Source organism: Zeugodacus cucurbitae, chromosome 6, assembly GCF_028554725.1.
Source record: "Zeugodacus cucurbitae isolate PBARC_wt_2022May chromosome 6, idZeuCucr1.2, whole genome shotgun sequence".
Taxonomy (NCBI): Eukaryota; Metazoa; Arthropoda; class Insecta; order Diptera; family Tephritidae; genus Zeugodacus; species Zeugodacus cucurbitae.
The window spans coordinates 3,919,295-3,943,645 of NC_071671.1; the positions used below are offsets into that span (position 1 = coordinate 3,919,295).

Genomic DNA, 24,351 nt, shown 5'->3' on the forward strand with positions numbered 1-24,351 from the left:
GTGTTTTATCCCAAAATGCTGTGTTATGAGTTTAAACAGCGAAGAGTTGTTACGTTTCTAAGAAATCACCGAATATTACTACCAGATCACTTACTAAACTAAATCAAGTTGATCGGGTCTAAGCATTCTAGTTCCAGTACTGCTTGAGATAAAGAAAATAGGTGAGTCAAATCAATTCTACATCAACTTGATAACTACGGAAGACATATTTTTTACGCACAAATTTTTTACAGTCTTGAGGAGGAGTATTTTTTGAGCTTGATACCTAATTTTTGCATTTTTGTGTGAATTTAATAAACATTTTTCGACAATACTTAACTGTGATTTCTAAAAGTGGAAACATTTGAAAGGCATTAAATTTTAATTATCCGTTTACATTGAACTCCATTAAAGGGTCAGAAGCATATTATAATAAGCGAATTTCGAACCAAAAATCACATAGTCAGCTTTAAGGAGAAAATAAACACTTCATGTGTATTTAAAATTCAATTTAGACTGAAAAATAATGATAATGGTAATTAGTGGCATAAATATTGATCCAATTAGAATTAATCCAGTTAAAGTATTTCAATTACTACAAAAAAAAACTACCAGTAAGTTTCCAATTGAGTACGTAGACCAACTAGAATTTAATGTAGGGTAGTTTTGCAAAAAGTTTTGAAAAAAAACAGTGTAAAATCTTCTAATCGGACTACCTTACTCCCGTGATTCCGCGATCTGTAATTAAGCGTCACCAGCTTTTCACGATCATCTCTTCGAGATCATGGATCACTGGTTACCCATTTTTTCTTTGGACTGCTCTTAAATCTTCTCCCTACTGGCTGTTTCTGGAAGTATTTTCTCGGTGCTTTATGATTTGGCATTCTTTCCACAAGTCCAAGCCAACGTATTCCCTGGACTTTTATCAATTTTATGACATCTTGTATATTATGAAGTATTCAACCTCGGAGTTGTATTTATAACGATATGGGTCATCTTCCTGCGTGATATGGTTCATGTCATTCGCCTTCAGACTTCACAACCGTATATCAGGATCAGACGCTATAAAACAAATTCGTACGCATTGGCAAATGCCTTGGTACATTCCTGCAATCAAACACTTTCAAAAAGAAGAGGTCTACCTGCCTACTAAAGAGCAACGTTCTACCAAAACAGCTCAGGTGCAATCTGACATTTCCATTGGAAAGTTTGACATTTTTTAGCATAACATCACTCAGAACGTTTTGTCATTTAATCGTGAATTGTTTTATTTACAGGGAATTAAAAAATTCATCTCGGCCAAAAAATGGAATTAACTCGTGAACATTGTCGTGCGATCATTTTTCACAACTTTCGACGTGGATTATCGCGACAAGAGTGCATCGATGAACTAAAATCTTTGTATGGCTATAAAGCACCATCCTATAGCACTGTGAAAAACTGGTACAATGAATTCAATCGTGGCCGACGCTCGCACAAAGACGAATTCCGTGAAAGTCGTCCAAAAATAGCCGTTGTGCCAGAAAACATCGATGCCGTACGTGAACTGATAATGCAAGACCGTCATGTAACATACCTTCAGATAGAGGCATGCCTATGCATTTCTCCAACCAGCATAGATTCGATATTGCATGAACACCTGGCCGTAAAAAAGGTTTGTTCTCGTTGGATCCCGTACAATTTGACAATCGCTCAAAAACAGGCTCAAAAAAAGTGCTTCGAAAATTGGTTTGAGCGCATGCAAAAGTGTATAAATCTTGATGGAGAATATTTTGAAAAACAATAACCCCATTTTCGTTGATAAATATTCCTATTTTCATTATTAGGCCAGAAATATATATAGCAGCCCTCGTACTTATTGTTAGGCTTTAAACAAAGCAGATTCAATAAATAGAGAAATATTGAAGGAAACAAAGTTTTTGGCTTTGCGACAAGAGCTTGGACTTGAATAGTTTTCTATGCGTAACGTATGTATGCCCTGGAGAGCTGATCTAATAATAAGTAAAACTGCTAAATCAAAACAAAGCAACAACAAAAAGTTAGCTGATCTAATTTATAGAAACCAGTGCTTATATTTTACCATTCAGCAGTAGATGTGTTCTAATAAGAGTCAGTTTCTCGAAATTAACTTTTACATTAATAAGTGTTTAGCGTAGCGACTACTGGATCTCAAAAAAACTTCATTATCGAATTTGAATCACGTAAGTCAAACAACTTCCCGAAATTGAATGAATGTGATAGAAAATGAATTTTTTTCTATCATAAAAGCGACTTGCTTCGAAATAACTGCCTTCTTGACCCAAAATTTTCCCTTTTTTTTGAAAATCAATACACAATTTTGTTTATGTTTTTGTTTATATTTTAGTTACGTTTTGATGGCTATATTATCGCATTATTCTCGTTTATGTACAAATTTTAAATACAACTAAAAATTATTTTAAATATACTATATATACTCTAATAATAGATAAACTAACGTTTGCGTTCATTGGATTGTTTTTTGTTTTTTTTTTTTTTTTAATTAATTATATAATACTACTATTTTATTTAGTTGAGTTATACATATATTTTTATACTCGCAAGTAACTATATGCACTATGCAAGTGTTGTTGTGCAAATACTAATTCATTTATGCTTCGCTAAGTAACTAAGTTTACAATTCATTTTACTTTTGTAGTTGGTTGTGGTAGTATTTGTGTGGCTGTGTCACGCTTTACAGTTAACAAAAAATCGCTGCTTCTTCTTCTTCTTATTTCGAACATTTTCATTAAGTAATTATAAACAATAATAATAATAATAATAATAAATTTAAAATTAATTAGTACGATCCTATACATAACTATACATTTACAAATACAAATACACAATTGCTTTTTAACTACGGCTTTAGAGTATAGTACAATATTTTCAATATTTTACAGTTACACACGCATACATACATATGTTTGTATGTATGCATGCATATATAATATAATAATATACTTTTAAATTATTTATTTAATATCACATTGAATTTGAAAAAGTGTTTTTTTTTTTCAACAAACAACAACAACGCGCACAACAAGGCGAACGCTTGTGTGTGTCGCCACACTGTTGCATACAATAAACAGACATGAGCATACAACTCGATAGATTTACATATCATAGCATAACTTTTTCTATATAAATTTCAAATATATCTATATATATAGTGGTGTGTATGTATATAATAATAAATTGTTTTAAACTCCTATGGAAAGTCTTTTGCTTCTCACATCGAAATGTTGCTGGTGCTGCTGCCGCTGCTGCTGCTTTTGTTTCCTTTTGTGCGCGAGTTCTGTTCACACTACATGTGCCTACATATAGTCTCCAGTAAATTCGTATATGTGGCAATGTGTGCTGAAGGCATGGCTAATTCATGCATGTTGCGCGCCGCATGAGTCGCTCGCTGTGTGTGTGTGTGTGTTGGTTCGCGTGTCGCTGAACATGTTTTCAACTGCATAAACATAACGTTTTTTTGTTTTTGTTTTTTTCTCTATATACATATTACAATAAAAAGTTGCTTAGTTCTTTTACGCTTTCGCGTTGGTCCGCTAAAGATGGCGGCGGCTACGTCGACGTCGTGTCGTGAATGGCTTGCAAAGCTGCCTCAGTCAAAACTCAATACATACAAACAACATACATACACACGTAAGCGCTGGTATGTATGTATTTGATGTATGTATGTAGGTGGTACGCGGCGCACTTAGAGTACGCGTTGTGGCAAATGGAAGTGGTGATCGTGGTGGTGGTGGTGGTGGTTGGCAGTGTGCGCTGGCTAACAAAGCGTGCAGCAATAATGATAACAACAACAACGAAAAGTCAGTACAATGGCACTTTGGCTGCGGTAAGTGCGCGCTCATTCAACTCACGTTAAGCGCTCGACAACAACAACCAACTCATCAACATGTCTGCCCTTTTTGCGTGCGCTTTGCAGCTGTGCTTGTTGTTGCTGTGGCAGCCAATGCATTTGCTGCTGCAGCTGCTGTTGTTGTTGTTTGGCGTTGTCATAGTACTGCTGCTGCTGCTTCAGCTTTTGTGGCTTTCATTATACCAAAAACGCTTGGCCATTGTTCTTATTCGCCGCGCTTGAGCTTCCCATCGCCTCTGCCGCCGCTGCCGCAATGCTACTGTTGTCCGCTTTTGCAGCTGCCGCCGCCGCAGCGGATGTGGATGCTTGCGGTTGGGGCGTTTGCGCAGCCGCAGCTGTTGATTGTGTGCTCGTACTCGCCTGACTCAAATTGCTGCCGCTGCGCAAGTGTACGGGCGCTGTGCCAGCGTTCGACTGTTGATTGGTTGGCATCGTCAACGTTGTCGTTGTTGTCGTCGCACCGGACATTAAATTCGCTGATGATGGCGCTGCCGCTGCTTGTGTCATACACATTGATGGACGCCACTGTTGTGGTTGTTGTTGCTGATGTTGTTGTTGCAGTTGCATGACCATTGCCTGATGACCGACCGTGCTGTTGCGAGGGTTGGTCTGCGCATGATGGTGTACGCGGTAGCTATTGGGTGCGAGCAATTGCTGTTGTTGCGGATGTTGTAGGGGATGATGCGACTGGTGGGCATGGTGTTGCATGAATGTGGCCGCGCTACCGCCATTTGGTATCATGGAAAGCGCTTCCTGGGGATCATAAGCGCTATATTCCGACTCAATGCTGTGGTAGATGTGCTCGGAGGGTGGACGCATGGGTATCGCATCAACAATGCGCGCACCATGACGACTGGGGCGTGGCGAGGGTGTGGCTGTTGTAGCCGACGAGTAGTTAGCTTCCATATCTTCTTGGTAGTAGGCGGGTGGTGGTGGCGCTTGACGGAAGATCATACCAGGTGAGACGGGTTGCTTGAAGCGTTCATGATGATCCAGAGTGTAGTTGTTGCCGCGTGGTGACAGCTCAATTGGTATGGCATAGCGCAGTTTCTCCCAGAAGTAGCGATCACAGGTGAGCAGACGATTTGAGGGCACAGATTTTAGGTAAGGCGCAAGCTCAGGCACCTCTTCAGCCTCGCTGGACACATTCGTTTCTTCGATGATCACCAGTTTTTGTGCGAGTCCGCGTAGCGCCTCATGGAAGGCATTGCGGAATTCCAAACGATTCCACTCTGTCGATAGCAAATTGCGTGTGAGCACCAATATGATCTTACGTGAAGCACGCGCCGCCTCGACGATTTGCAAATGGCTGGCTTCTGGTGGCAAATCGCGTTGTTGTATGCATAGACGGAATGGTGGGCGTCCATGTTCTAGCTCAGCGGCAATGTTGCGGCACACAAATTCGTAATCTTTAGCCGAATGTAAAATGATGGCATCATACAGCTTGCCGGCATCCTCAAAACGTGGCTCACATACACGCACGCCATAATGTGCAAACAGCCACACACGCACTGACTCACGGAAGACAAAAACAATGATTAGCACAACAATTAGGAAGATCAGCACCAGCACAGCGGCGAGCAGTGGCACATAACCGCCGGAGATGTCTTGTGACGCCATATTACTGGCGCTCTCCAAGAGCTCACTGCAGTCCACACCATTCGAGGCGATCAAATCGAGTTCGCGCTTCACACCCGCATCCACACAGTAAATATCCTGCGCGTCACGTATAACCATCGCATTGTCCGCCACGAATTGCGCCAACTCCTGCAAGAATTGGCAACGGCATGACCACGCATTGCGGCCAATAGTCAGACCCTGCAAATTGTTACGGTACTGCAAGTTGGCCAGCTGCGCAATCGGCATAGCCGTCATACGATTATTATCGAGTCGCAACACCTTCAGCGACACTAGCGGCGCGAATGTGGTATTCGAGATGTGGGTCAGCAGATTGTTGTGCAGGTACAATTCGCGCAACAGTGACAACTGACGGAATTCGTGTCCCTCCAGCGTTTGCAATTTGTTATTCTCCAAATGCAGTGTGCGCACCATATTCAACTCGTCGAAAGTGCCATTCTGCACGGACATTACATTCGAGGCGTTCAGGTAGAGCGCACGTAAATTACGTTTGCCCGCAAACACCTGAGCATCCAGCACTGGCAGGTTGTTGCCGTCCAAGTAGAGATCGGTGACGTCGGTCGGTATGCGTGCGGGTAGATTAATGCGATTCTGTTTCCCACAGTCGACAATGTTTGTCGACCAGGTAGCGTCATGGAAACAGGTACAATTGTCGGGGCAAACCATTTCGCAGTCGCATTGTTCGAAATCACAGCAGTGGCACGTCGCCGGACAGTGGGAGTCGTATTTGCAGACAAAGTCGCTGCTGCTTAACGCCGCCAGTTGACGTATGGGCGCATTCCGGCTGTGCGGCATTAGACATTCGATGTTGCCGAGATCGACAATGCGTGGATGCTGGCGGGTGGTAAGATTGTTAATGCGTTGTAGCCATTCCATTGAGCAGTCGCACTCGAACGGATTACCGCCCAAATAAAACTCCGGCACTTGCTTATCGGTGGCGACCGGTGCGACGCGTAGCGAATTCAGAGTGATCTTCGACAACACATTAGCATACAGATCCACGCGCGCTAAGCGTGTCTTATCGACGAAAGTATTCGCTTGTATCTGATTGATGATATTGTTGTTGATGAACAGCAGTTCAATGGAGTTCGGCACGGACATAGCGCCAATCTCGGTGATGCGATTATGACTAGCATCCAGTGTGGTCACGCGTATTTCTTCTTGTAGTTTATAGTAGTTGCCAAGCGCCTCAATGTAGTTGCCGTGTATGTCCAGCCATTTCAGGTTTGATGGTATGAAGGCGTAATCGAACCAGACCAAATGATTTTCGGAGAGATTCAACCACAGTAGGGAGGCGAGTGTTGCGAAGATGCCATTGATGTCCGTAAGAAAATTCTTATCCAGACGTATGGCCTCGATTTCGGTGTTCTTAGCGAAGGAGCCACGTTCGATGGACTGTATGCGATTCTTAGCCAGATTGAGCACAGTCAAGCGTGGCAGATCGGTGAACATGCCAACGGTGATGTTGCCAATACGATTGTCAATTAGACGCAGTCCAGTCAATTGACTCAGATTCTTGAAGGTGCCATTCTTGAAGTCGGAGATCTGATTCTCACCCAAATCCAGTGTCTTTAACATAGTCAAGTCTTGCACGGCCTCAGGCACCTCAGCCAGCTGATTGGAGCTAAGATCAAGTTCTTTGAGGTCTGAGCAGTTGCGGAAGGCTTGTGTCTCGACAATGCTAATTAGATTATTGTTTAGCGTCAGTTTATTCAGCACAAACAAACCGTTGAAGATCTTATTGTCCAGCGTGTGTAAACGATTCTCCGAGAGCTTCAGCGTAACCAAGTTGTACAATGGTAAGAAAGCGCCATCTTCAATGTGTCCAATAGAATTGTTGCGCATGTCGAGTATTTGCAAGAAATACAACTCCTTGAAAGTCTTAGCGCCCACGCGTGTCAGCGCATTATTGGACAAGTTCAGCACGATCAAGCGTATGAGACCAGCGAATGTGTTGTTGTCGATGTGATGGCTCGTCAGCTGATTAGCGCTCAGATCCAGCACCACCAGTTGCTCCAGGCGATGCAGCAAACCTTTGGGCAAATCATACAGCTCATTGCCTTGCAAGTGTATCTCACGCATCTCCTTATTGCCCGCAAAAGCATCGGCGGGCAGCGTCTCCAAATGGTTGTACGACAAATTCAGTATGCGCAACGAGCTCAAGCCGGCCAATGCATTCGATGCAAACGTGCTGATGTTGTTGTGTTGCAAATTCAATTGCTGCAGACGCCGCAAACGCGAAGCGCCCCACACATCGGGCAGTGCGCGCAGCTCATTGTACGACACATCCAACACTTGCAGCTCGGCGCCACCGCTGGCGCCATTCAGCATGCACATCTTCTCCGAGAAGCCCAAATTCTCAGCGGAGCGTATACGATTCGCCGTCAAATTCAACACTTGCAAATTCTGCATGGTACACCACACGCCCTCGGGCAACTGGCGTATATTATTGTCACTCAAATTCAACTCGCTCAATTCGCGCAGACCGGCAAATGAACTCGCCATTATTTCCAACGTTTTACCCGGTCCCCAAACGGAATTATGCGTTTGCACCGACAACCGTTTCAGCGACATGAGCCCGTCAAAAGTGTTGGCAGCGATGCGTTGCATTTTGCACGCATCCACTTGCAGCTCGGCGAGCTTTTGCAGACGCGCAAAGGCGCCGGCTGGCAACTCGCTGGCGTGCAACAGATCGGCGGAGCACTGTATCTCCAAGCGATTCGCGGTCTCGGCGACCTGAAGATCGAGCGGCACTTGCGCTTCGATGGCGCGCAAATTGCACTTGATGTCGAGTGTGGTGCGCACAAACTCCCACGAGCATTGCTGTGCATGCGTATAGCTGCCGGTCAGGCTGCTGATGATGATAATAAACAGGTAGGTTAGGTGGCAGCAGATTGCGCCCGACGTTCTACTCTTGGCGGTACGCATTGTGTGATTTTGTGTGTGTGGTTATTTTTATTGTTGTTTAATGGTTTTTGGTTGAGTTGACTTGGCAGTCACTCGTGAACACTTTACAATTTATAATTGTTGTTGTTTTTTGCTTTCCAATTGGTTTGTATGCGGATTTGTTGTTTTATTTCAGAATTCTATTGACATTAACACTCAACAAATTTGGTTGCAAGCACTTTGTAACTGCACATGGCATAGTTGCAACATGGCGCACAGAGCTTTCTTTAGCTATGTATTAGCTGCGGCGAAACATATTTTTCAAAGTCACAGTTCTTTTTTTGATTTTGATTAACAATTTTTTTTCACCAAGTATAATCGCTTAAGTCAAACGCGCAAACCGTAATCCTTGTTGGTAAATGCGAGCGGAGCGATTTCGTACACACTTGCAGTAATTGTTGTGGCACTTTTGTAATTTTTGTATTTTTTTGTTGTAGTTGGTATGCTTAAACACTTTTTTTATTTTTCAGTGTTAAATTTTTTTCAAATTAAATTTTTTATTTTTTTCTAATTCGTTAATTTTTTTTGCTTCTTAACTTTCTAACTTCACTTTAGCAACTTCTGTTGCTTTAACTATAATGAAGTTCTCTCGTTTGCGTTATTTGATTTTCGAAACTTTTTAATTTTTTTAACAATATTTAATATTTTTAACAGCAGCGCGCAATAATCCAAAAAAATATGCGAAATAAATATCACTGCTTCTGCTTCAAGTCCAAACACTTAACCGAAAAAACAGAATGAAAACGTTTCGTCGTTCGTGCTACTAGTAAGTAGTTGGCTGCGCGTCGTGCGTGGAATGGTATTCAGTAACAACTTTTACTTAAAAACAAGAAACTTTCACGGAAGCGCTGCTATTTCAGAAAACCATGTTTACCGCTTAACGTTTCAAAGAGAACTGATTACAAATTTTGCTCGTTGCGAGTCCGTTGGCTCGTTGTGAATTCTACCAGCCAGCCATCAGTGCTGCTGCTGCTGCTATTTCTTTGCTTGCTGCTTGCTACACTCCACACACAGAGCACTACTGCGCTCACTTTGTATTTGTTTGTGTGTATGTGTGTTGGCTGGCTGGCCGACGACAAACGAACAAACAAGCAGGCAAGCAAGCCAACGCACACACGAACTAGCACACGAATGCCACACTAACAGCTGCAGCAGTGTTGCTGCTCTGCTGTGTGGAGCACAAAACCAAACACTCCAATAAGGCAACAAAAACAATAACAATACAGCAAAGTATTGAAAGAGCAGAGCACAGCGCTGAGTGTGAGTAGTTTGTAGTTGAATTGTGGGAGCATAGGGAGGTAGACAGTAGTGTTGGTGGTGGTGGTAGTTGTAGTTATAGTAGTGAGTGCATTATGCTAACAACAACAATAAGTTATAGTTGAAATATGCAAACAATAACAGCAATATGTAGTAAGTACTATTGCTGCTAATACTTTGAGCTGTTTTGCGCTGTTTAGTAAGTAAGCTGCGCTGACGCGCTATGAAGTCCATGAAAATATACAAACAAACAGACAAGCAGAGAGACAAACAAATTTGTGTTGAGCAGTGAGAGAGCGCGCGCTGAGTGCAGTAAAGACTTTGAATGCAGACGTGTTAATGTTTTGTAGTGGACATATTGAAGTAATGAGAGTATAAAAATGAGTTTGTTGTTGTTCTTGTTGTTGTAAAGAAACGTGTTGTTGTTGTTGTAGTGCACTCATAACTATTGCAACTGGTTTAAGATTGTAGAAGTTAAAGTCATATACAGGAATTGACAGCAATTTGAAGTGCCTAAAGTTACTTATAGAGAGTCAGAAACATGCACAAACATGCAAAAGTTTAACAGTGTATATTGCTATAAGAAAATTTAGCAACAACTAGTATTTGACAAACATTTATACAAGTCATTGACTACAGAAGTTGTTGTACCGAAGTTGTTGTAATAATAAAAATAACAACAACAACAACAATACTACCAAAGCATTAAACTCCCTACACGCTACTCATACGATTCTGCACTAACGTTCTGCTGCCTGCATTGACTGCGCTGCCAGGGCGCTCTCAGCAACATTTACTCTTTTATAAATAACTAACAACAACAAATGTATGGCGATGCAACAGGAATTGCATGCATGTAAACAAATATGCATAGGCGCTCACACAAACAACAACAACAAATTATAAAATGCATGCATGTACACCAACACCAACTCATTTGAAGTCATATACGGATACGCATATACATATACGCCGTCGTCATACACACATACACCAACACAAGCGCACAAAGTAGGGGAAATGCAGTTGATGACTGCGCTCTGTTCAAAAGCAGGCAGGCAATTGGAGGCACATATGCATGCATGCAGCAGCGTTTGTTTGTATGTTCATTGTCATGTTCATGCCACAAATGCGGCGCTCGCATGCTTGTAGTCATAAAAATTCATAACACATTCCATACGTTTGTCAAACAGCATAGCAGAGCTCAGCGCTTGTCGACTCTCACATGGCGCACTCGCTCTCTGTGCTTGAGTGTTGAGTAGCAGTGTAAAAACCGGCCGGCTATGTTGTCGCGCACACACACACCGATGCAAGTAGAGTCACATTAGTCCGCATAGTAGTAGTTGGAGTGCTGGTTTACCAATTGTCATTGCTTTCTTTTGAAAATTGTGTTTCTGCTGTGCGGCGATAAACATTTTACGAGTTTGTTTGGCGTGCAAGTGCAAGTGGCAGGAGGAAGTTGATTTTTTTCAAAATTGTAATCAAATTTGAAATGTAATATTGAAATATTTTTGGTGAAAAATAATAAAGAAAGAATTGTTAAGAATAAAAATAAAATTCGGTGTTTTTATTGAATTTGGTGGTTATAAAAAAAAATTTGAAAAAAAATTTGGAAAAAAATTTTGAAAAATTAAAAAAAAAATATTATTCAAAAATTTTGAAAGAAAACCAACTGTGAAAAATATATATGTTGTTACTAATAAATGCATATCTATTTTAAGTATTACATGACGTTAAAAAAATGCAATATTTTTGATAAAAGTACTAAATGTTTGAAATCAATACAAAATACTGAGCAGAAAAATAGTTTAAGTTTCACATAATAAAACAAAATTTTCATTTTGTTGTACTCTATGTTCTATTTGAATAAAGTGATACTTTCTTAAAGAAATCTGCAATTTTAGTTTTATTTTTCGATTTAAATTGAAATAATTTAGAAAAGTGAAACTGATACATAGGATCGCAAATACACTCTGGTCAAAGCTGTAACGGAGTAGGGCACCATATTATATTATAAAAACCACGAATTGCAGTTTTTAACGCCAAATGGGGATGCAAATAAATATAAACGCTTTCGAAAAAGTAGATTTCCCGTTTTTTTTTATATTTTTGGCAATCTAGAATGATATTCACGGCACAACAATGACTAAATTCAGCTTGTACGGTCTGAAAAACATGTATACAAAGCCAAAATGTCGGTGTTCTACCATACTCGCCAGACCTAAATATAATAGAAAACGTCTTGGGATGATTGGTTAGACAGGTGTAAGGGAGTGGTAAGCAATATACCACCAAAACGGTACTAATCGATGACATAAGACCCATTTGGTCAACCATTACACTAGATTTTATTAAAAAAACTGTATGGTTCTCTCTACAATAAGATTTATGAAGTTTTTGTTAGGTGTTAGATGACACCGCACATTACTAATTTAAGTTAAAAGTATTCGAATTATAAACTAAAATTGTTTAGTTTAACTTTTCTTATGAAATAAACGGAAAAAATTAAGTGGGCGTAGGGGGCGCTATGCTGATGACGCAATTTTCATTTGCTAATTTTTTGATTTTTTTTTGTTTTTCATGCCATTAAAATTTTATAATGAATCGTATTGTGCTATTATAGCTTATTTTGAGGCAAATTGTTTCAAGTATATTAGAAAAAAATGGTGAAGCTCTAACCCATATACTATGGAAAATATTTGTTATCAACCAAGCATGCTTGGTGGGCGCTATACTGATGACTCGTAGTGTATATGTTACTAAAATGCTTAGATTCAACTTAAAACAAGAAAAGTAGTATTCATACTCATTTAAATAAATTTAATAAAAAAATGCTCAAAAAATTAAAAAAAAACTAATAAATTATAAATATTTTGGCAAAATTTTAAACCAAATAATAAATACTTTTAAATATTTTTTTTTAATATGATTATAATAAATAAAGAATAATAAAAAATAAATATCAGAATAAAGATTAATCATACAAATAATAGTTTTACACCAATTAATTGACCTTTGATACATAAAAAATAAAATTTGATATTATAATAAATAAATCAATAATAAATTTCAGCACATTTTCAGCAAACATTTTATACAAAAAAAAAATTGTCTTAAAGAAAATTCTCAAAGTGTAAAATTAGGGGAATAAAGGTTTAAATGAAAATAAATGTAAGCTTTAAAAATGCATTCACAAATTTTTTTCTTTAATAATAGTGAATAATTTTTTTTATTATTGGCGTTTGCTGCTTTGTCTACATTTTTAGGTTAAGTTCGTTCAACTAAAAAAAATTTTCAGTCTGTAAAGTTTTCTCGGACTTTGTAGCTATATATGTATCTAGCTGCATACAAATAACTGCTTACCAGTGAAAAATAATATAAAAAACAACAACAAAGAGCACATAAAGCTGCTTATTATTGCACTAAAAGCTTATTTACATAAATATATATATTTTTTAAATTTTTTATTAATTGCGCGTGTCTTGCATTAAAATCATTTTCAATACATACATACATTCATATATTTATATATCTACATACCTATGCATGAAAGTAGTTATATTTGTATTTGTACGTACGCAGCGTTTTATTGCATCAAGGCTACAACGTCGTTGGCTATAAAATATTTTATTTCCTTTAAAAATGCATAATGTGCGTAAAGGCAATAACAACAGCAAAGTCATGCGCAGTTTACAGCTAAAATGCAAACTTGTAGATTTAATAAAATCTTAAGAAAATATTTGTGCGCCCAAAGCGCAAACAATTTTAATTAGTCAAGTGCTAAATGCGGAGTTACAAAACTTAAATGGTAATTAATTTAGATATTGAGTGAGGCGATGACGAATTTTGTAGCAGTTGTAGGGGGTACTGGGGTGTAAGTTGTCAGGGTGGGGGAGTTAAATTGTAAGTGAAAGCTGTAGAAATTGCAATTAATTGGGAAATTGTCGCTAATAAATGCGAAATATGAAATTTTGGCAGAACTTCGAGCGTAATTATTAGTTATTTTGAAAGATTCGGAATAAAATAAACTTTTTATTTTGAATTTCTTAATTACTAATTATGTTTTTAATGACATAATAAAGATGTAAGAATTCATAAATATATTTTATAAAAAATATAAAAAATAATAATAGCAGTAATATCAAAATTTGGCATACTTGGAGAGTACTTGAAATTATAAAAATATTTTTTTTACCGTTTTTCAACTTAAAATATGAAATTTTGGTAGACCTTCGAGTGTAAATATCAGTTATTCTGAAATATTTGGAATAGAATTAACTTCAAATATTGAGATTTTTAATTATTCATTAAGTTTTTGGCTATAATAAATCATAAATATATTTTATAAAAAATATTAAAAATAATAATAGCAATAATATCAAAATTTAGACTACTTGGAGAGTACTTGAAATTATAAAAATATTTTTTTTTACCGTTTTTCAACTTAAAATACAATACTAGAGCCTCACTACTATGCATAAAAAACTACACACTTATAACAACATATAATTAACAGTTATTGGGAACTAGCACTGTACTAAGTCCAGCCCTTGCAGTCAATTACAGTTTGTTAAGTAATTATTTAAACTTTATATAACATTAAAATGCACTTTACTTTTCATTTTCATTTTCATTTTCATTACTAGCGCCTAAGTACCGAACTCAACACTACTCACCACTTAGTACTTGCTTACATTTAATAATTCTTTATAATTTATAATTTAATAATGGAACTTGGCTGGCTAAACGACTGCAGCTGCAATTAAACGGTCACCAGCAGCGCATAACACAAGGACAACAACAATAGAAGGGTGCATCAAGTCATAGCCCCACACCACACTCCGCGCAAAAGAAGTGCGCCAAAGTGCAATGAGCCATTTACTGCTACTTTTACTCGCCAAGCAGCGGCAATGTGACAACAATTGTTGCACCAGCAGGCATAATATAAAGCAACAACAACAATAATAGCAAGCAGCAAGCAATGACATCCAGCAGTTCACTATAATTGAGCCACAACAATAACACACCGAAATGCAATAATAACAAATAACTGCAGAGAATAAGAGCAAAATGCTAAGCGTATAAAAGTTGGCAAAACGACTTGGCTGTGCAGCAGCAGCGACGTCAACTGAGCAGTAGTGGAGGCAGCCGCTGAGGAGGCGCACATTTTGTTGAAGGCAACAGGCGATTTCCGCACTCCTTTCCGCTGTGATTTCCTCCAGTGAAACTCGTGTTTGCACGCTCGCAGTTTCTTTCGTTCGCTGTCATATTACAGCAACAGTTGCAAAGTCAACAACGGAAGTTGAGAGTCATGTGAGCATTTCAAATGTTCCGCTGTTGTTGTTGTTAGACACATACATACATACATAACTGTTAACAGCACAGCACTCATGTGAGCTTCATCAACAGCATGTGAGAGCTTAACGGCGAATGCGAAAACACATGCGAGTGCCAAATGAGCGCACAGTAGCAGTGGCAGCAGCAGCAACACGTGTGTTTGGCGGCGCAGCGCCAATGTGGGAGGCGAAATGGCGTGCTGTGCGAAAGCCCGACACGAAGTGGCTTTATTCTTGTGGCGCTGCTATGTTGTTGGGCATAATAGCGAAGTGGGTTTCGTTCTTCGCATATGTTGTTTATACATTCCAAATGTTACGCATTTCAGTGGCTGCTCTTTTGCGCTGTTGTTGATTGCTGTTAGGATTTCAGTTAATGTTACTGTTGGAGTTGTTGCTGTTGAGTCTATAGTTGAATTTCTAATATAAACTTCTAATAAATCTGTTATTTTCGGAGTGTAATAAATTAAATACATTTTTGGAAAACTCAAGTGAGAGTTTGAAAATTTAAAAATATTGCAATCCGGTTGTCTAAACCCTAAGAACTCCGCAGAAGATTGACACTTTTCTTATCACGAGTTTCTGCTCTCTTTTCTTTCAAAAAAATCTAAGATCTATTGAAGAAAAACCCGTGTTTTCAGATATCCTAGGCACCCTTGAGATACATAGAAAATGTTCACAACATTTCCCGAATGACGACTTTGGATGAAAACAAGAACTTGGAAGTATGTTAAAGCTCCAAGACGGATCGATTGCTCCAAAATTTATGAGAGAGAGGTTTAAATGTATAAATCCAAAGGTTTTCCGGTTGCAAAGTCCAAAAGAAGGTTATTAAAAAGCCTTTCAAATCCTTCTAGGCGTGTTTTGATGAAGAATGATGGCATTGAATGAAAACAAGAACTTGGAGGTATATTAAAGTCCCAAGACGGCACAATTGTTCCAAGATTTATTTTAAATGATTCTAGGCTTTATTTGATTAAGAGGTTCTGTGAGGCAGTAATGACAACTTTGAATTAAACTAGCAAGAAAGAGGTTTATAAAGTCTGGAAGAATTCTAATTTTATGCAGGAAGTATCAATAATGAAGGATCAATGGTAAGTAGGCTTGGAAGTTGCCATATATAAGTAGATGGTGCTGGCCACGTAAACGTAGTTTTTTGAATTGGATTTTCAATTTGAAGTGGAGAATTGAATGATTTAAATACAGATCGAGATCAAATTAAAATCTATGATTCGGAATCCATATTGACTGCTGGACAGAGTCAGTGCTAAGCGCTGATTATCAAGCTAACTGTATTGAAAACGAAAAATGATTTATTTTCTCAGAAGATTATATTTATAAAAAAAAATCATTAGCTCCAATAAAACTAAAATATAAAAAGAACAAATAATTTTCAAAGGCTTACTAAGATCCTTGAAATGTTCCTCAGAAACTTGTAAAACTTGGAAAAGACTTAATGTCTTTTTAATTTTTGCAAGAGCACACTAAATAATATTACGATAACTTCGGTAGAACAAAAGTACAAAGTACAAAAACAGCAACAAAATGAAAATAACTTCAATGCAATTTCAATTAGTACTAAGTAACAGCAATCAGAGCAGGAAGTATTAAAAACTACCGACACACAAAGAGTAGAGTTAATGAGTGCCAGCAACAATTTCTTCAACTAACAACTGAGAAATGAACAATAGACTGCTGGAACTACTCACGGAAGTGGGGTGCGTTGATGGGGCAAGGAGTTGCTGATATTTTGAAGAAACGGGTAGGCTACATATTAGCATTCATAAAACATAATAAAGTGCAGAAAATCATGTAATATTTAATGGTAAGTATGCGTAAAATACTAAAAGAGCAACAAAAATGAAGAAAGGCATTTTTATGCGAAAAGAAAAGGTTAAGTAGCTTGTGAGCAGCGGAAAAGCTTTTGGTGAATTTGGAAAATATTATGAGGAGTTGTAGAATATAGAGAGAAAAACAGAAGTAGTCAAATATATTCTAAAAAGCAACCTCAAATAGTGGAGCTAATTAAAACAATAACAAAATTTAGAAGCAATAAAGACCAAATAGGAAGAATCTTCGAAGAACTGAGTGATGTTAATTATCAGGGAGCAAGAATCGACCGAAGATGTGCGATGGAAGACGAAATTGATGAAACTTTAAACAACAACAACAATTACGAAATTATATGAAGTCGGTGCTCCAGTTCACAGCTCTTAGATAAAAGAAGTTGTTGGAACAACAAACAACAACAACAAAGCCTAAAACAAACACTTTCACTTAGCGCTTACTTTGCTAGTAAAAGAACAATAAACTTTTATGCAACAAGAAAGAGCTCAACAAGCAACAACACATATGTACGTGCAACAGCTGCTTGCCACACTGCAACCAAGAGTTAAATAGCATAATAATGTTATTTAATGAAAAGTTAAGAACGTGCCACTGTGGAGGCGACTGCGACAAAAGCGAAATTGACAACAAAACTAGGTAAAGCTAGTATATACTACGTGCAACTAGAATGTTGCATACATTTATGTGTCGAGCTTAATGATTGCACTAAAAATTAGTAAGTAACTAGGTACATAATTTCAAGTGCATTGAATTGAGTGGAAAGTAAGCTTTATCGTACTTGCAACACCCAGGCAACACCCAGGCAACAAGTGCTTCTTGTGAACGGTTGTTGTTGTTTTAAAGTTCGTAAGTGGATATTATATTAATTGGTAACTAGTTTATGGCTTTATCAGCTTAGAATTGACGAATGGATGTATAAGAAAAATTTCTTCTTGATATACAAAAATCTTATTGGAACCCATACTACAGCTATAAAACTCTAGACATGACTTTAAGATGCCTTGAAGCTTGCCTTATTCATAATTTTGCCGATTCGTCGGGCAGTTCGAACTTCAATTTCAACATCCTTAGGTATTTTGAAGACTTAAGATATATAATATATAAGCCTTAGCACCCCCAAATACTGAACTCAGCTTCCTCTTCAATGTTTCGAGCTTTCATAATGTCTCAATATTATTAATTTACATTTAGTTTCTTCTTCTCCTCCTACATGTCAATTTTATTTATATAAATTTTATGATTTAATTGAGCTACATCCGCTGAGATCAAATGTCAGCTTTACCGGGAAGTTAATTAATTTTATTTCCTCGCAAACACTTGCAAATCTTCGAAAAGCGCACACACATGTCCCGGCAATTATGATAATTTTCATAGTTTCACGTGCGCATTCTTGGCAATTAATTAATTCGTTTGCAAATATTTAAGTAATTTAATACTTGTCTATCAATTTTCAAAATTTTCGTGCAAAATCTCCAAGGATGAAGAACTTAAATGCCAAAGAGTAGCATATCATATAAACTAATCAACCTCAATACGTTGCAACAATGCTGTGTATGAGGCTAGTGAGAGTGGTTGCAAGCATATTATATGTGTGGATCTGTGTGACTATTTGTCTAAGGCAAACGCTCATGGTAAGCTTATCCTGCTAATGGCAGTGTTCGAATTTAATTTATGCTCAGCAGCAGATAATAGACAAGTGTCTTTTCTAAGTTGTTATGAAAAGTGGATTTGTGAGTATATATTGTATATATATATGTACATATATGTGATCGTATGTGTTTGGTGAATAGATGTTGCATGTGAAGCAGCTTTGTCTTAGCCAAAGTCGAAACTTGTAGGCATGTAAGTATGTATTTATGAAATTTAGATATGAAGAGTATGCGAATATACTAAGAAACATGTGTGTGGAAGTTGCTGATAAAATATCTTAAAGACACAATACACTTGGATCAGCTTTATTCACTAATAAATACAGTTACTCTTGTATATAAGCTTTCTATAGACTCTTCTTGCTATCTTAATTGTTGTTATTGCCAATATGTGTCGGATTTATTGTTGTTGTACTGAGTGCTTGTTTGACTGAGGACACTAATAGTGAAGTCTTGTCTTCGAAGAAAAATTATTAGATTTTCTAAGTGAATAAAATTTCATAAATAATAGATCTAGTCTGAGATCTATACTTCTAATATAATTTAGAAGAAAGATAATAATATAACTGACAGACATACATACATATGTCCTTAAGCCTTGAATATATCCAATATTTCTGGATTCTATTTGTATTATACTATTAATTTCTCCAAATGTTTCAAGAGCAGAACGGACTAGCTCATGAAACTCTGAGAAATCAACCACAAAAATACCTAGTTAGACTAGAACTTACCGATCCAGACAGGTCTGGGTCGCCGAAATAACAACCCTTGGTCGGATCCGAAAATCCGAGTCGATCCCGGTGTATCGTAGAACCGGCTGTTGTGGGGATCCTAGTAAGAAGCTCTGGCTTTAACTAAATATGAAATATGAGTACGTCTTTCGATAGAAAAAGTACTTGGAACTGGAAATACTAAGAAGAAAACAGTACTTGGAATTACTGGTAGGAATTTCTGCATACAGAAGAGTCTGGAGATTCTGGTGCCTGGCAGATGCTGCTCCTGCAAGAATTTTAGAATGATTGCTTGAGTCTTGATCTTCAACAAGGGTTTTTTATAATATATGCTGGAGTGGGGATCCTAGTCAAGGTCGTTTCCTTGAAAGTATCCCCAATTGTTTGGAAGGCAACATAACTGATTCTAAGCAGAGTTCTCAGTTCAAACTAATACCGAGATAATATAAAAACACATTTTGATGAATTTTAAGGTCCACCTTGTAAACTGCTGCAAGTCCTTGAGCTAGTAGTCATTGAAGCTTCCTGAGATCTTCGAAAAAGTTTTGAAGTTAACTTTATAATTTAGAATTTGGAGACTTTCTCTATACTTTCGGTATCTATCTTCTCTCAGAAGCTTTAATTAAAGCTCTAACTTTCACCATTTCACCCTACGCCGTCTAGAACCCACTCGAAAATCGACAAGTTAAGAGCACAGTTATGTAATGACAGACAGAAATGGGTCCATTTGTGTCCACGCCGTGTCAACAACGAAAGGGTTGCACATAAATGTCGCCTTGCAACAAAATATTGCTGCTGCGACAGCTGCTCGTGCCGCTGCTGCTACTTGCTATTAAAACGCCTACTTTGCTCGCATTTTTCCATATTTGCTGCTGGCAGCGGTACGTTAAGTGCGTGTGTTGCACAATAAATGCATGCATACTTGAGTGGCGGCCGTGTGACTGAACCCGCATGCAACACAAATGCAATAAGTACATTGTGAAGCATAATGTTTTTGTATGTGAGCGAAGATTTGTGCAATAAAAATTATGAAAAAAACTCTGAGTAAACTTTAGAAAAATATACAAAAGCCAAAAACAAATAAGAAGTTTGCAATGCCCATAAAACGCTTTGTCGCCTCACTTGCATACTTGCCACAAGCTCTTAGCTACTTCAGTGCGGCCCCTCACACACACTCATACACGCACGTACAGTGGCGGCAAGTTAGCTCAGCTGCTCTCAGACGCATTCATGGCTATTGATTGTAGGGCAGTGCAATTGGCAAGTGTGGCATGTAGTGCATGGAGCATGCAAATTTCTGCTGCAACTAACTAGAAAGCTGCCAGCACAAAACACCACACACGCTTACACACTTCGGCATAATAATGTGCACGCATATGTACAGTCAAGTGTTTTGTAGTGCTTGCATTTATGCTTTTGTTATTATTATTACTATTGCCACAGCTACTATTGTTGTTGTTGATATTGCTGTTGTTGTTGTTTTATCGCAAATGCAGCCTTAGCTATTTACTTTACTCGGTACTTATTGTTTTTCAGCATTGTTGGCGAGCTTTGTCGTCGTGTAGTTCGATTGTTGTTGTTGTTGTTGTTTTTGTTGTAGTGATTGTTGTTGTTGTTATTATTGCCATTGCATCGTTGGCATTGTCAAGTGGCATATTTTGCATTTACAATCAACTCGAGCGTTATTGTTGGTGCTTATATTGCTGTTGTTGTTGTTGTTGTAGCTGTTGTTGAACGATTTATTGCCACTTCCATGCATGCAGTTTGTGTGCTTCGCATATACCACAATATGCCAATCGCAGTGTAGTGGCATGCATTCTAGTGTGTGTGTGTGTATGCTTGCAACATATTTGTTGCACGCATTACTTTCATACGCAGCTACTGTTTGACACTTGCAACAAAGCGAAAATTGCTATCGTTTGCATTGTACATAAAGCGCTATCGATGACAGATACCGTTATATTGTCGACGCAAATATTGCCAAGTAGAAAGTATGGAATTCTTAGAGGAATTTTTGCACTCCTTAATGGTATCTTGGTCTCATACAAACTCGAGTACATGCTAATGTTGCAAGTTGAAAGGTGACAATTTATAAAATTATAGTTTGGTATACTGCTTTTGAAGGTGTCTTGGTTTTATATGATTTTTGTGAACAAAATATCTTCGAGGTTAGGCCAACTGACTTTCCATTTTAACACTGTCCATATATTTTGAATAAGTGACCACCTTTTGCTTGGTACGGGTTATTTATAATTCAGGTTCAGCTCAATATATTTGAATCCTTCAGCTACTTCTCTCTCCCTTCCACTCTTACTTCAGCCAATCAATGCCACAAGTAATTATATTCGCTGAACCTTGGACTTCAGGGTGTATACAAACTTCAGGGTTCATGTAGAGAGCTTGTGTTTCTTTTAGTGGTATGGTCAATAACTAACTTCATTTGCAAGAAATATGATTTCAATTTTATTTGCTATTATGCAAGCTTCACGTAAAACGGTTTGAAATCACCTGTTATTAATTAAAAAAATTGCATTAACCAACTGAGAATTGTAGTTGCCAAAGTTAAACGAACGAAAAAGTACAGAGGAAAGTCAAAACGATGTCAGATAATATATAAAAATTAATTAATTTGACACTTTGAGACTTCTAAGCTTTTCTTATGGCTTAGTAGCTTTCATATGAAAGCTTTGCTTAAGACATGAACCTACATAGAAATGAATTAATTTACATATGCATTGTAATCAATGCGTTTATTCATCTAAAATATTTATTATGCAATGCCACAATCTCCTTTTATTTCGTAAACTCTTCGAATTCCAACTTATACTCAGCGTTGGGAGCTTTGTGGTTTTTTAGTTGCATAAATTTGCCAAAGAGCGGTTAGTAGAATTTTTGCATATACATGTTGGTAGCCAAATCCGCGTAGCTTTCTAGCTTAGTTACCCATTGTGGGTATGTATTTCTGGACACACACTCACAAGCGCACACATATTTGTGGCGAGCAAAGCCAGCCACATCACAGCGCTGTGGCATATATGTATGTAACATGTGGCAGCTGGCTCTTTGCATACAACATGTCTGCTGCATAACTATGTCAAGCATATGCAATCAAATTAAACTCAACAAAATGCACTCAACTGTGTGGCAAACGCCAACCGACGCTAGTCGAACTTGCCACAAACAACAAAAACACACATGCTCTGCACACAACCTTGCTCAAATGGTTTTTTGTGAAATTATTGTTTATTCGCGTGTTGTTGTTGTTGTTAAGCTTTTTGGTGGCACATTTTTTCTTTCATTTAAGCAATGCGCTTAGTTAACACAGCTGACCGCTGCGCTCGCCTTGCAAAGCATGAACCGGCGCGCCACAAGCGCCACTGTAGTCTGCAGCAGCTCTTGCAACGCGCATCAATTTCATGCAACAGCATCACAAAAAAATGAAGAAAAAGCACAGCAATTGCCCACAATCCGGCGCGTTACAGCGACATACTCGCGCACGCTCGGCATTTATATGCGCGTCCGATTTTTTATGAGCCCACTTTGGCCACATTTTTTATTGGCTGCTGCATAAAAAATAAACTCTTGTTGCAAGCAACCGACAAAAATTGCATTCAAATGTGGCACATAAAGCGACCGTGTGCAGTAGTGGCCAACCACGGCCACATTTAGTTGCAGTTGTTGTACGAGCATCCACTGCTGTTGTTGTTTTTGTTGTTGCTACTGTAAGCGCTTAATTGAATTAGAAAATGGCAATGGGTCAAGCGCACATGTTGCTGCCACTGCTGCAGCAGTCACAGTTGCAGCAGTTGTTGTTGCTGTTGCTCGTGCCGCGTCGTTGACTGTCCTTGCCGCGCATGCCGCACGCTCTGTCCGCCTAACGTCCACTACCGCGTCGCATTCAATTGCTTTCTGACTTTGCCTCTAATAATCTCAGCCTTTAAAAGCATTTAACGATCGCTGCCACAGCGCGGCGCGCAGTCTTTTCCACATTTTTCATAAATCGCGCTTTTGAGGACGAAATTTTCATAGGATTTTGGTTGCAGTGCCAAAGCTGTCGCTGGCAATTGGATTACTTTTGTGCAGCATACATATGTAGATATTTTAATGTCCGCATGTATGTGCAACACTATTGTGGCATGCAACTTTCGTACCACTGACACGTTTGCATAATTTTCCTGCAGATTATTGAGGTCCACGGGGTAGTAAGTGTACTTGGTTATGTTCCAGTATGCTTAAATATATTAACTCTGTTGCCTCTGATTACAATTGACTCTTTATAAACAGCTTTGGTCTTTTTCGTTTCAGTACCACATTTGCGTCTATATTTATTAAGAATTCTTGGTTTGGAAATTAACATGCTGTTGCTGCAACATTGTTTCTTAAATTTGAATTCTTAACCCCAAAAAATCGACAGGTCAGTATGTGTGTAGGAATATGTTTGTTGTAAATTTTTTGCTCGAGGTTTCTAAATGGACAGTCCATAGAACTAGTCAAACTAGCCATACCAAAATCATCATAATTGAAATTAAAATATCTGAAATTTAATACCCTGGAAACATATAGTCATGTAATACCCTCATCTGTAATGTTTAAAAGTCGGTATACTCTAGGTTAGGTTAGGTTAGGTTTAGTAGTAGATCTCCGCAAATGCAGAGAAACTCACTGAGACAGATTCGACTGTCCATTGTGACACCCGGAAAAACTCCTAACGGATCACTAAGACCCTTATGTTGGGACGAAGCGCTTGGACTCAATCATAAAGTTCTTAAGTCGGGTAATGTCGATTCCAGTCACTTCACTGCGTTCGTAGAAAATATGCCTATCGAGGTGCTTTAATCTAAGTCTGGCGAACGCTGGACATTGAAGGAGGAAGTGCTTGAACGATTCCTCTTCGCCGTTCTCCAAACAGCTTTGGCAACTAGCGTCTGACCAGTAAGCACTCCAATGATCGCGGATAGATGAGCCTTACTCAGCGACAGTTGCTGCAAAGACCGTTTTCGATCCGCTGTGGGCCAAAAGGAGCTCGCTACTGCGCAGGTGCTGGTTGTTCTCCAGTGCTTGGCTAGCTCACTCAAAGA

At 38.4% G+C, this 24,351-nt stretch overlaps 1 protein-coding gene across 1 annotated transcript; it reads right to left on the reverse strand.

The window, feature by feature from the left end:
- Positions 1-2,593: 2,593 nt before the first annotated feature.
- Positions 2,594-9,354, reverse strand: LOC105211183 (toll-like receptor 7). The gene has a single exon (XM_011182520.3). It carries the CDS (start codon positions 8,432-8,434, stop codon positions 4,046-4,048), a length of 4,389 nt encoding a protein of 1,462 aa, XP_011180822.1. The 5' UTR covers positions 8,435-9,354; the 3' UTR covers positions 2,594-4,045.
- Positions 9,355-24,351: the final 14,997 nt, after the last annotated feature.

Bases quoted from the DNA above. Each gene is read 5' to 3' on its own strand.
- LOC105211183 (XM_011182520.3), bottom strand. From the start codon at position 8,434: ATGCGTACCGCCAAGAGTAGAACGTCGGGCGCAATCTGCTGCCACCTA.